This window comes from Eimeria maxima, genomic scaffold, assembly GCF_000499605.1.
Source record: "Eimeria maxima Weybridge genomic scaffold, Emw_scaff77, whole genome shotgun sequence".
Taxonomy (NCBI): Eukaryota; Apicomplexa; class Conoidasida; order Eucoccidiorida; family Eimeriidae; genus Eimeria; species Eimeria maxima.
The window spans coordinates 2010-15969 of NW_013563972.1; the positions used below are offsets into that span (position 1 = coordinate 2010).

General features: G+C 45.4%; 3 protein-coding genes across 3 annotated transcripts; 1 reads left to right on the forward strand and 2 right to left on the reverse strand.

The window, feature by feature from the left end:
* Positions 1–3339: 3339 nt before the first annotated feature.
* EMWEY_00011080 (ribosome biogenesis regulatory protein, putative) lies at positions 3340–4336 on the reverse strand (the record flags this gene model as incomplete). Its single annotated transcript, XM_013478909.1, has 4 exons — positions 3340–3361; positions 3694–3777; positions 3990–4091; positions 4296–4336. 4 exons carry the CDS (start codon positions 4334–4336, stop codon positions 3340–3342), a joined length of 249 nt encoding a protein of 82 aa, XP_013334363.1.
* Positions 4337–8583: 4247 nt separating this feature from the next.
* Positions 8584–9334, reverse strand: EMWEY_00011090 (WD-40 repeat protein, putative; the record flags this gene model as incomplete). Its single annotated transcript, XM_013478910.1, has 3 exons — positions 8584–8608; positions 8718–8941; positions 9182–9334. 3 exons carry the CDS (start codon positions 9332–9334, stop codon positions 8584–8586), a joined length of 402 nt encoding a protein of 133 aa, XP_013334364.1.
* A 3797-nt stretch (positions 9335–13131) lies between these two features.
* EMWEY_00011100 (hypothetical protein, conserved) lies at positions 13132–13900 on the forward strand (the record flags this gene model as incomplete). The annotated part of the gene is made up of 2 exons (XM_013478911.1): positions 13132–13225; positions 13572–13900. 2 exons carry the CDS (start codon positions 13132–13134, stop codon positions 13898–13900), a joined length of 423 nt encoding a protein of 140 aa, XP_013334365.1.
* Between the last annotated feature and the right edge of the window lie 60 nt (positions 13901–13960).

Sequence of the window (13960 nt, forward strand, 5' to 3'; positions counted from 1 at the left end):
AAAATAACCAACACCTGCTGCTGCTGTTGCTGCTGCTGCTGCTGCTGTTTTGTGTGTATATGCAGCTAGTATGTGCAGCAAAAGGTTTGCTGCTGACGGATAGAGACAAGGAGGTGCAGCAGCAGCTGCGCTGCTGCTGCCTTAATAAGGATGAGGATCTAATTGTCTCTGATGGGTTCGATCTAGAGGACCTAATTAAGGCGAACAGCAGCAGCAGCAGCAGCAGCAGCAGCAGCAGCAGCAGCAATAGTAATAGTAGTAGTACTAGTTGCTGCAGCAGCAATAGTACCAGTACTAGTAGCAGCAGCAGCAGCAACACACAACAAGAACAAAAGAAACATCAGCTGCAGCAACAGCAGCAAATATACGAAATTAAGGAGCTGCAACCCCATGACAATTACCAGCAGCAGCAACAGCAGCAACAGCAGCAGCAGCAGCAGCAAGAAGAAGAGCAGCAGCAGCAGCAAGAATCTCAAGATGGTAAGTCCTTGTATGGTTATAAACAGCAGCAAGCTGCTGCTTCTTTATTCGTCAGGTGTACATACACCCGAGTATGTTGCTTATTCTCTTGTGTGTGCTGCAGCTGCTGCTCTTGCTGCTGCTGCTGCTGCAGCAGTAGAAGAAGCATCCACTGCTGCTGCTGCGGAGCAGTGCCACAAACAACAGCAGCAGCAGCAGCAGGAAGCAGCAGAAGCACGATCGTTATCTACAGACATTGAGGATACAACAGAGACAGACACTGATGCAGCAGCAGCAGCAGCAGCAGCAGCAACACCAGGTACAACAGCAGCAGCAACGGGGGCCACAGCAGCAGTAACAACACTAACAGCTGCAGCGCCAACAGTTGCAGCACCAACAGTTGCACCACCAACTGTTGCTGCTGCTGCTGCAGCAGCAGCAGCAATTGCCCCTTCTTCCCCATGCCCTGACCGACGCAGCCGGTCAACCCCTTCGCAGTTTACAATAGTAGCAACAGCAGCAGCAGCAGCAGCACCAGCAGCAGCAGCAGCAGCAGCAGAGCCCAATCCATCACTGTTGCTGCCCCGTAGCTTGAGGTGTACAGACAGCCCACGGGGGCGTCGCGTAGCTTCCTGCGAGCCTCCTGGCTCTGCTGCTGCTGCTGCTGCAGCAGCAGCAGCAGCTGCTGCTGCTGCTGCTGGAGGAGGGCCACGGAGCCAAAGTTCCTCCCCTGTAAGGTGCGCTGACTTTGCTGCTGCTGCTGCTGCAGTAGCAGCAAGACAAGCACGCCTGAGCCGGGGTAGGCTCAGCAGCAGAAGCCAAAGAAGCAGCAGCAGCAGCAGCAGCAGGAGCAGCAGGCGTCAATCCTTGTCCATAACAGATGTTGATTTCATATTAGAGAAGAAGGGGCCCCTTGGGGGGCCCCTTGGGGGGGGCCCCCAGTACCCTTTGCTGCCGCCTGCTGCAGCAAGCAGCAAAAAAGCATTCAGAGACAGGACAGAAGACGCATTGAATTTGCTGCTAGGGTTGCCTCCCCCTGGTCAAGACACGAGTGAGGCAGCAGCAGCAGCAGCTGCTGCTGCTGCTGCTGCTGCAGAAGCATCTGCTGCAGAGACACTGGAGAAGGCAGAGCAAAGAGCAGGCCTGTACTGGGACAACCCCATACAGCAGCAGCAGCAGCAACAGCAGCAGCAGCAGCAGCAGCAAATCAAGGAAGTTGAGGCCAACTTCTGGGGCAGAGGAACACATACGCCCGACACAGATACCCAAGAGGGCCCCCCCCCAATAGGGGCCCCTAAGGGGCCCCCAGCAGCAGACCCTAGGGGGTCCCTGCCTGCAGCAGACCCTCTGGGGCCCCTAGACGCTGGGAGACCCCCTTCAGAGGGGCCCCTTACTATGGGGGCCCCCCCAGCCTGTGCTGCAGGGGGGACCCAGTCTGTGGGGCCCCCCGCTTCCGATTGTGTGATGGAGGGGCCCCCCTCCATCTTAAGGAAGGGGGAAGAAGGGGGCCCCCAAGGAGAGAGAGGGGGGCCCCCCTTAGGGGTAAACTATTCATCATGTTATAAATAAGAATTAATATTAATTAATTGTATTAATAAATAAATATAATTTATTTAGTTGTTTATACCCCATAGGTACAATTCAGCTAGCTCCCCTAAAAGCAGCAGCAGCAGCAGCAGCAGCAGCAAGAATAGGAGCAGCACTAGTAGCAACAGTAGCAGCAGCAGCAGCAGCAGCAGCAGCAGGTAGTAATAGTCCCTTTTATTTGTATAGCAATAAAATGGCGTGTCTTTGTAAAGACATAAGATGTCCTTAAATATAAAAACAAGCTACCAGCAGCAGCAGCAGCAGCAGCAGTTGCTGCTGCTGCAGCAGCAGCAGCAGCAAGCTTATTCATTTGCATGCGCTCTATTAGCTTCCTTCGTAGCAAGAAGGAGACGCAGCTGCTCCTTGTATGCTGCTGTCTCTGCTGCTGCATTGCCGTGCTGCTGCGCCTTCTGCTTCTTACGCTGCTGCGGGGGGGCCCCCTGGGGGCCCCCACCTTGGGGGGCCCCCTTGCTGCCGTATTTATCGTGCTGCCCTGCTGAAGCTGTTGATACTTGGGCCCTACAGACATAAATAAATAAATAAATAAATAAATAAATAAATAAATATTAATAATTATTAATTAATAATAAATAAATAAAAAGAAACAGAATTATTTTTCTTTATTGTGCTTAACAGGTAAATTAAAACAAATGCCATTTTCGTAGGGTTTAGGGTTTAGGGTTTAGCTAGGGTTTAGGGTTTAGCTAGGGTTTAGGGTTTACCTGTAGAGTATTTCTTGTAGTTCGCGTTTATTTTTATTACGATGTTTACTATTAGAGAGTACAGGTACACCAGCAGGGAGAGAAGGAGCAGCAGCAGCAGCAGCAGCAGCAGCAGACCGATTACCTGCTGCTGCTGCTGCTATTACACCTCTTGCTGCTGCTCTTCCTGCTGCTGCTTCTGCTGCATTCCTTACTTCATTTAATTTCTGCTTAGCTTGCTGCAGCTGCTGCTGCTTCCTCTCCTTAATAAATAGATCGTCAGTATCAGCAGCAGCAGCAGCAGCAGCAGCAGCAGGATCTGCTCTAGCAATTCTTCTTTGTTGCTGTTTACCTTTCTTCCCTCCAGCAGCAGCAGCAGCAGCAGCAGCAGATGCATGCTTTGTTTTTATATTTCTGCTGCGCAGCACCACTGCTCCTTTCTCCTCTAATACTGCTTGCTGCTGCTGCTGCTGCTGCTGCAGACCCTTATACCCCCATCTTCTTACCCATTTCTTCCCTTCCTCCCACCATACTAATCCGCTCTTCTTCTTCTTCTTTATTCCTTTAGCTCGAGCAAATAATTCCCATCGGGTTAAGGCACGAGCTGTAGGGAGCTGAAAAAAAAAAAAAAAACCTAAACCCTAAACCCTAAACCCTAAACCCTAAAAAAACGAAAAAAAAAGGAAGAAATATGTGTGAAGGTCTAACGATAACAGCAACAGATATACCAAAGAAAAATAACGCATAGACACACTCTACATATATTATTAGGGTTTAGGGTTTAGAAATTAGGGTTTAGGGTTTAGGAATTAGGGTTTAGGGTTTAGAAATTAGGGTTTAGGGTTTAGGAATTAGGGTTTAGGGTTTAGGGTTTAGGGTTTGTACCTTTAATGTTCTAGGGAACCTCATAGTATCTATCTTAGGAGGAGGAGGGAGGTGTACGTACACCCCATCTTCTGATTGATGATGATCTAAAGAAAATAATTTCCTCACAAAATATTCTGCTGATTCACGAGTCTTCTCCTCCAAACTAGAAAAAAAAAAAAACAAACCCTAAACCCTAAACCCTAAACCCTAAACCCTAAACCCTAATGAGAGATGTAAGGGTTTGTATAAATTAGCTAAATACATGAGATTTAGAGCATATCGTAAACCATAAATAGATGCATCGATATATACAAAACCCTAAACCCTAAACCCTAAACCCTAAACCCTAAACCCTAATTTGGAGGGTTTACGTACTCCGTGGTGGCTTCAAGAGGAGAGAGGTCTGTGGCAATAAGATGATGTAAATGATAAGTAAGAGGATCAGCAGCGCCTGTAGACTCAGGCAGGCCGGGGCCCCTGCAGCAGCAGCAACAGCAGCAACAGCAGCAACAGCAGCAGCAACAGTTGCAGCAGAAACAACGAGCAAACAGCAAAATAAAAGGAAGAAGTTGCTGCAGTTGCTGCAGCAGCAAAAGGAAAACGATGGGGAGTAATAGTAGAAGCGACTTCATGGGCCCTCTGTAAACCCTAAACCCTAAACCCTAAACCCTAAACCCTTACAGGGTGGACAGGTCGACGCGGACGGGTGTTGAGGACTCCATGACGACGCCTAAACCCTTAACCCTAAACCCTAAACCCTAAACCCTAATAATCAGGGTCCAGAAGAACAGAACTTTCGGTTGCGGTCCCGTCAAAGGGCCAGCGGTTGCAGGCGAGGGCAAAAACCCTAAACCCTAAACCCTAAACCCTAAACACTAAACCCTAAACCCTAAAAATAAAATATTTCTTTATATACGAAGAGCTTCTTCCCTCTCCTCTCATGACGCTGCCTGCAGCAAACCCTCTGTGGGGCCCACCGGACGAGCATTGGTTTAGGGCTTTGGTATTAGGGTTTAGGGTTTAGGGTTTAGGGTTTAGGGTTTGTAGTGTAACCCTCTAAATTAAGAAAAAAATTCTTTTCTCTAAATTAAATAATTTGTTGAATTTTTAATATTTTTTGTGCAAAATGGTTCCGGGGTTTATATTAGGGTTTAGGGTTTAGGGTTTAGGGTTTAGGGTTTAGACGGCTCACCGTGTCGAGGCTGCTGCCAGCCATCCAGTTGTTGAGGTGTACGTACACCGCAAAATTATATTTATAAAATGTTGACAGCAGCAGATTAAACAAAAGTTAATTACGATTAGGCTTCTTAAACAGCCAGACCAGCAGCAGCAGCAGCAGCAGCAGCAGCAGCAGCAGCGTCTGCAGCAACAACACCAGCAGCGAAGACAGCAGCGACAGCAGCTGCTGCTTATAACACACACGGCAACAGCAACAGCAACAGCAACAGCAGCAGCAACAACAACGGAGACAGCAGCACCAGACTCACAGAAGACTGCAGCCGCAACAGCAGCAGCAGTAGCATTAGTAGTATTAGGAGGGCTCTGCATCAGCAACAGGAGCAGCAGCAATAGCAGCAGCAGCAGCAGCAGCAGCAGCAATGCTTAGACGCTGCTGTGTAATCCCTTTACGGGGTTTGCGTCTGCAGCAGCAAATAGGAGGCCGTCGGGTGTATTCAACCCCCAGCAGCAGCAGCAGCAGCAGCAGGAACTATAGCAACAGCAGCAGCAACTACAGCAGAAACATCAACTACAACAGCAGCAGCAACTACAGCAGCAACAGCAACTACAGCAGCAGCAGCAGCAGCAGCAGCGGGAATATAAGGATTGTTGGTAAATCATATCCCCCTTCTGCGCCAGTAAGAGCAGCAACAAGAGTTGCTGCTGTTGCTGCAGCAGCAGCAGCAGCAGGTTATTGTTGTTATTGGGAGTATCGTAGACGTTATTTATTACAGCAGCAGCAGCAATTGCTGCAGCAGCAGGATCAGCTGCAGCAGCAAGAGGTGCCTATACACCTGAATAGATTATTTTTTTATGGAGAAGAAAGAGATAAATGTATTCAATTAGGATTAGATACAGGAGATTTATTATTTATAAAAAAAGAAATAAAATTATTAAATCCTTTTGCTGCTGCTGCTGCTGTGCTGCTGCGATTGCTGCAGCGGCTGCTGCTACCCTACCACCTGCAGCAACCTTTTGATGAAGTAGCTATAGTACTGCAGCAGCAGCAGCAAACTTTTGTGGTGTCTGTACACCCCAACGGTGGACTCTGCTGCACTCCTTATAAAAATAAATTAAATGAATATTCTTTTTCTCTTCTTGCTGCTAAACGCATGCGCTGCACTCCTGCTGTTAGGCAGCAAATTGCTGCTACCCTGCAGCAAGCATTAGCTGCCAGTAATTGTACATGCAGCAGCAGCAGCAGCAACAACAATGACAGCAGCAACAGCTGCAGCAACAACAACAACAACAGCAACAGTGACAACAGCAGTAGCTGCAGCAGCAGCAGCAATGACTGCAGCAGCAGCAATGACAGCAGCAGCAGCAATGACAGCAGCAGCAGCAGCAGCAGCAGCAATATAAAGAATGGTATAAATATATGTTTTGTGTCTTCTCGTGTGTCTGCTGCATGCACAGCAGCAGCAGAAATAATTCGTTGTCTTAATATAATTAATATAAAGGAGACACATTTGCTGCTGCTGCTTGCATGCAAAGCTGCTGCATCTAATTTGCTGCTGCAGCGGCTACAGGAGATCAGAGATGGTATTCAACCATCACCCAAGCAGCAGCAGCAGCAGCAGCAGCAACACCAACAACAGCAGCAGCAGCAACAGGAGCAGCAGCAACAACAGGAGCAGCAGCAGCAGCAAGATCAGCAGCAGCAGCAGCAGCAGCAGCAAAAGTCCCGTCGTACGGAGCTGCTGGAGGAGTTGGATTCTATTATACAGGCATTAACAGAAACGCATGCAGAGTGCAGCAGCACGATCGCCAGCATCAGCAGCAAGCGCAGCAGCAGCAGCAACAGCAACAGCAGCAGCAGCAGCAGCAGGTATATAACAGCAGCAGAATTTGTTGTCCGTGTGCTGCAGGCTGCTGCGCTGCTGCCGCAGCAGCAAAAGGCCTCATGGTGGCGCATCTCTGATTTACTAGCCTTAGACAGTCTCCTCCCCCTACAGCAGCAGCAGCAGCAGCAGGAGCAGCAGCAGCAGGAGCAGCAGCAGCAGCAGCAGGAGGACGAGCTAGCAGCAGCAATAGAGGGTATGCTATTAATTCCTACTTTTTGTGATTTGTTTGTTATAAGAGAAGAAGAAGAACATTCATTATATAAATTAGGGTTTTATGAATATAAAGGTGTTATTCATAGGGCACAAAGGAGGCAGCAAGCGTAAACCCTAAACCCTAAACCCTAAACCCTAAACCCTAAACCCTAAAAGGGTTTATTAATATAAACCGGTTATTAATATGGCACAAAGGAAACAGCAAGCGAAAACCCTAAACCCTAAACCCTAAACCCTAATTATATTAATTAGGGTTTTATGAATATAAAGGTGTTATTAATAGAGCACAAAGGAGGCAGCACTCGTAAACCCTAAACCCTAAACCCTAAACCCTAATTACTGTTTAAATAAGGGTTTTATGAATATAAAGGGGTTATTAATAGGGCACAAAGGAAACAGCAAGCGTAAACCCTAAACCCTAAACCCTATCTTGCAGACGGGCCCTCCTGCAACGGCGCAGCGTTAAACCCTAAACCCTAATAAACCCTAAACCCTCGTAAAAACCCTAAACCCTAGTAGACCCTTATAAACGCTACTAAACCCTTTTTTTTCTTTTGGAGAAATAAGGAGACAGAAAGGAGACAAGGTGTCTCCTTTTATTATTTATTTATTTATTTATTTATTTATTTATTTATTTATTTATTTATTTATTTATTATTGTCTCCTTTTTATTCCTTTCTTTAATAAAAAAAGGAGACAAATAAATAAATTATCCTTTTGTCCCCTTCTGTCTCTTTCCTGCTGCTATCCACTGTCCCCTCCTGCCTCTGCTGCTGCCTGCTGCTACTTGCTGCTATCTGCTGCTACTTGCTGCTATCTACTGCTATCTACTGTCTCTCTATGCTCCTCCCTGTCTCTTTTTGTCTCTTTTTTCCTCTTTTTGTCCCCTTTTGTCTCTTTTTGTCTCTTTTTTCCCCCTTTTTTTCTTTTTTTTTTTCTTAATAAGAGTAAAAGTAAGAAAAGGACTCAAACCTGCTGCACTCCCTGCAGCAGCAAAGCCAAAATCAAAATTTCAGTCCTGTGCTGCTGTTGCTGCTGCTGCTGCTGCTGCAGCGGCAGCAGCAGCAACAGCAGCAGCAGAAGCAACAGCAGCAGCTGCTGCTGCTGCTGCTAATAGGGATTATGAGCAGCAACAGCAAATATTCCCTCACGACCTCTCGTGCTGCAGTATGGAGACAAGTAAAACAAACAAACATCTATTTTGCTGCTGCTGCTGCTGCTGCTGCTCGAGCAGCAGCAGGTGCTGCTGCTGCTGCTGCTGCACTCCCATCTCTATTTGTGTCTCCACCGCAGCCCCAATATCTTATCTTTCTTCTTTCCCCTTCATCACTACTGCATGCAATTGCATGCACTTATTTGCATGCATGCATGCATGTAATAATTTGCATGCATGCATTTACACATTTGCATGCATCTATTCACATGCATCTATTTGCATGCAACTGCATGAATGCAGCTGCATGCAAGCATGCATGCACGCATGCATGCATGCATGGATATTTATTGTTGTGTAGGTAGTTGCCATACTTTGACGGTTTTATCCATTGATGATGTTAATAACATCTTCTCCCCCTCAACAAATCTGCATAAATAAATAAATAAATAAATAAATAAATAAATATAATTAATTAATTAATTAATTAATAATTAAAATAATAACATTTATTTATTTATTTATTTTAATTTATTATTAATTACATGCAAAAGAAATCATACAAACTGCCCGCAAGAAAGTTAAACCCTAAACCCTAAACCCTCGTAAACCCTCGTAAACCCTCGTAAACCCTTATTTGTTGCTAAACCCTTATTTGTTTTTTTTTATACTTACGTGCATTGTGTAACCGCATCTGTATGTCCCCTAAGGGTAGCAACTGGGGCTGCATGCGCTCTGCTCTCGAAGTTATATAACTTAACAATTCCTGCTGCACTGCATGCAGCAAGAAAAAGCCCCGAGTTATCAAAACAAACACTTGTTACTTTATCTTTTACTCCTTCTTCTCCTATCTCTAATGTCTGGAAGGAAGCAGACTTCCTTAAATCCCATAGACGGACCTGCATGCACAAAAAAAAAAAAACCCTAAACCCTAAACCCTAAACCCTAAACCCTAAACCCTAAACCCTAAAAAAGTGTTTTGGAGTTTTGGTCATAAACACTATATATTTATTTACCCTACAAAACCCTCCTGTATAATCAACAACCTAAACCCTAAAATATACTCCCTCCCCTATCAACCCCCCCCAAAAAAACCCTAAACCCTAAACCCTAAACCCTAAACCCTAAACCCTTCTTACAGTTCCATCAGCACTAGCAGTAGCTAGATAGTATCCATTCTCTGAGAAGGTAAGCTCAGTAATTCTATCTTGATGTCCTTGTAGTGCTGCTCTTTGCTGCTGCGCCTTCATGTCCCATATATAAACACTACCATCTATACCTCCTCCCCCCATGATCATACCATCAGGATGGAAGGCAAGAGACGTGTACTGCAGCAGCAGCAGCAGCAGCAGCAGCAGCAGCAACAGTAGCATTAGTAACAGTAGTTGCTGCAGCAGCAGCATTAGTATAGCAATAGTTGCAGCAGCAGCAGTACAATAACAACCAGCAGCAGCACAGCAACAACCACAAGGAACAGGAGAACAAAAAAACCACCAGCAGCATCAGCAACATCAGCAGCAGCAGCAGCAGCACAAGAAGCGCATGCAAAAAAAAAAAAAAAAGTATCCTACTTGGCAATTAAGGTCCCTATACACCCCAAGATATTTTCCTTCTTGTAGGTTAATAAAACTCCAACTTTTATCTGTCGATACAGCAGAGAAATAATCATTTAATGGGTGCAGAGCTAAACCCCCAATTTCTCCTCTTTGTTTCCTTAATGTTACTCCTAATGAATAATTTATACTAAAGTCTAAGGAACCACGCCATATCCTGTAGCAGCAGCAACAGCAACAGCAACAGCAGCAGCAACAACAACAGCAGCAGCAATACAAGCACAACAAAAAATCATCCAAAAAAAAGGGTTTACGGTAGTAGGAGGGTTTATAGAAAGGAATATATTCACGTTTCTTATTAACTAACAAAATTAGGGTTTAGGGTTTTGCTAGGGTTTAGGGTTTAGGGTTTATACTGTCTTTTATCATCTTATCTAGTCATAAACATTTCTTCATTGCGGTCTATAATACACTTCAACTAAGAATTTTTTTCTACTGATATTTAGGGTTTAGGGTTTTGCTAGGGTTTAGGGTTTAGGGTTTAGCTAGGGTTTATTAGGGTTTAGCTAGGGTTTAGGGTTTACTTGATGGTTTTATTCTTGGACCCATTAATGAGTATAAGCTTATTAGGGTGTACTCTAGAATTGTTTCTAATCGAATTTAGTGTTTAGTGTTTAGGGTTTATTTAGGGTTTAGGGTTTAGCTAGGGTTTAGCTAGGGTTTAGGGTTTACTAGGTGGTTTTATCGTCGGACCCCTTACGAATAAGTGTTAATAAGTGTTTAGCCTAACGTATAACCAATTAAAATAAAGGGTTTTTTATCTATTTATAGTTTATTGTCTATTTAGGGTTTAGGGTTTAGGGTTTAGGGTTTACTTGATGGTTTTATCCTCAGACCCTGTAATAAGTATAGGCTCATTGGGGTGTACGATGAGGGTTTTGCAGGGTTTATGATGTGCCTGTATTTTTTCTATTTGTTTCTTCTTATAAATATTAAAAAAGACAATAGATCCATCAGCACCTGCAGATACACTTATTACTTTTCCTTCTCCTGCTGCTGCTGCTGCTGCACCACCTGCAGCAGCAGCAGCTGCTGCTGCTGCTGATCCTGATCCTGATGATGTATTATTATCACCACCATCTGCTGATGATGAACTGCTGCTGCTGCTGCTGCTGCTGCTGCTGTCCTCGCTGCTGCTGCTGCTGCTGAATACAGCAGCATGTCTTGCTGCATTTGTATCTGCTACTACCCTATACACCCCACGTGCTGCTGCTGAGTGCAGCGGCAGCGACAAAGTGCATGCAAATTCTGCTGCTGCTGCTGCAGCAACAAATCCAACTGGCTTCCTCTTCTTACGTAAACCTAATAGTTGACGAGCTAATGACTGCATCTCCTCTACCAGCTCCTCGCTTACACCTGCAGCAGCAGCAGCAGCAGCAGCAGCAGCAGTTGTTGTTGTTGTTGCTGTTGTGGTTGGTAATAGGGAAGATTATAATTAGATAGGGATAATCATCATCCTGCTGCTGCTGCTGTTGCTGTTGCTGCTGCTAGACTTACCGAGATCTGCATCTGCGCTGTCTGCTGCAGCAGCAGCAGTGCGTTGCAGCTGCAGCACAAGTTGCTGCTGCTGCTGCAGTTGCTGTCTTGCTGCATCTCTTTCCTTAAGAAGTCTTGCAATAACTCTTGTTGCTGCATCTTGTTGATATAATGCATGCGCTAGCTGCTTCCTAACCGCAGCAGCAGCAGCAGCAGCAGCAGCAGCAGCAGCAGCAGCAGCAACAGCAACAGCAGCAGCAGCAGCAAGACGTACTTTTAACGGATAATAAATCATTAATTTGTTTATTTATATTAGATACAGGACAAATACCATTATTAGCAGCAAGATGTTCATAAAGACACCAAATAGACCAAAATAACAGCAGCAGCAGCAGCAGCAGCAGCAGCAGCAGCAGCAGGAGCAGCAGGAGCAGCAGGAGCAGCAGGAGCAGCAGCAGCAGCAGGAGGAACTTACTTTTAACAGGTAATAAATCATTAATTTGTATATTAATATTAGATACAGGACAAATACCATTATTAGCAGCAAGATGTTCATAAAGACACCAAGACCACCAAATACACCAAAATAACAGCAGCAGCAGCAGCAGCAGCAGCAGCAGCAGCAGCAGCAGCAAGACTTACTTTTAACAGGAAGCAAATCATTAATTTGTATATTAATATTAGATACAGGACAAATACCATTATTAGCAGCAAGATGTTTAATAAGAATTCTTTTATCATAAATTAAATTTGTTTTGCTGCAGTATACTGCTTCCTCAGGTACTTCCCCTGTTAATGCACACACTAATGACATCCTGCAGCAGCAGCAGCAGCAGCAGCAGCAGCAGCAGCAGCAGCAGCAGCAGCAAATGCAGCAGCAAATGGAGATGCAGAAGGAAAGGAGGGAAAGATATAGCACAAATAGCAACAGCAACACACACATACACACAGAGAAAGAAAGAAAATAATTTGTATGGTTGTATGTAGCAGCAACAGCAGCAGCAGCAGCAGCAGCAGCAGTAGTAACTGCAGCAAATGTTACTGCTGCTGTTGCTGTTGATGTTGCTGCTGTTGCTGCTGCTGCTGTTGGTGGTTGTGTATTAGGATCTACAAGACATCAATGTATAATTCTTATAACTCTTTTATATCCTTTATCTACTAAATATACCACACTCTGCTGCTGCTGCTGCTGCTGCTGCTGCTGCTCTGCTGCTGCTGCTGCTGTTGCTGCTGTAGCAGCAAGAAATAAGCTCGTGAATCTCCTTGCTATAACTAGATATGTTCTTGTACAAGTAATAATAATAACAATAATAACAATAACAATAACAATAACTGCTGCTGCTGCTGTTATTCCTGCTGCTTCTTCTTCTTCTTCTGCTGCTGCTGCTGCTGCTGTGCTCGTGCGGAGGTGTTGGTGCTGCTTCTCTTACTTCGTGCTGCAGCAGCAAAACACAAATCAGCTGCATGCACAGTTGTGCTAAGAAATTGTTTCTTCCAAGAGATAATACTCAAGGGGGCCTTGCTGCTGCTGCTGCTGTTGCTGCTGCTGTTGCTGCTGCTGTTGTTGCTATTGGTAGTTCTTGATGCTACTGTTGCTGCTGCGGGTGCTGTTGTCGTTATGATCTGCTGCTGCTGTTGCTGCTGCTGCTGCAACAAGAAGCTGCTGCTGTTGTCTATAAACAACTTAATAACGCCCTGTTGTACGTGAGGGGCTGCTGCTGCCAACGTTGCTGCCATGAGCACGCCACTCGTGCTGCTGCTGCTGCTGCATGCGCGGCTGCTGCTGCTGCTGCTGCTGCTGCTGCTGCTGCTGTTGCTACCGGGCGGTGCAGCAGTTTGTTGTACTTGTGTAGCATAATTATATATTATAATTATTATTATTGTTTATTTATATTATTATTTATTATTTATTTTTATATATACTCTTATTATTATATATTAATCTGTTACTCCTCCTGCTGCTCCTGCTGCTGCTCCTACTACTAGTACTGCCGCTGCTGATGCTGCTGTCCTGGTGCAACAGCAGCAGCAGAGCAGCAGCAGCAGCAGCAGCAGCAGCAGCAGCAGCAGCAGCAAGCCCGGCCTCCACGGGAGGTAATATAGGGGGCCCGGGGCCCCCTTACCTTTGCATGCAAAAGAAGACATTGAAATAAATAATAATATTTATGTCTTTTATTTATTCTTTATATAATTAAGCTGCTAATGCAGCAGCAGCAGCAGCAGCAGCAGCAAAAGAGGGAGAAAAGGGAATAGCAGCAGCAGCAGCAGTAACGAAGCAGCAGCAGCAGCAGCAAGGTAGTAATAGGATTTATTTCTGTACAGGTGTTTCTTTTTGCGACTCTTACAGCAGCTCTTGTAGCTGCTATATTAGGGTTTAGGGTTTAGGGTTTAGGGTTTAGGGTTTAGGGTTTAGGGTTTAGGGTTTAGGGGATGGCTGCAGCAAAGGGAGGCGCTTCTTTAATAGAGAAGCGAGTAGAGGAGCAAGTGCTGCGTGCCCTACAGGAGAAGGAGGCAGCACTGGATGCAGCTCTGCAGCAGCAGCAGCAGCAGCAGCAGCAGCAGCAGCGTCAGCAGCGTCGTCAGCAGCAAAAAGGAGAAGAAGACTCTGATGAAGAATTAGAGAGAATTAGGCAGCAGCGCCGCATGCAGCTGCAGCAGCAGCAGCAACTGCAGCAGCAGGGACACGGCAAGATAACAGAATTATACGAAGAAAAAGAATTCTTTAATATTGTTAAACAAACTCCTCTTGTTGTAAACCCTAAACCCTAAACCCTAAACCCTAGAGAGTGTATATATATATTTTTTTTTTTTTTTTTTTTTTTTTTTTTT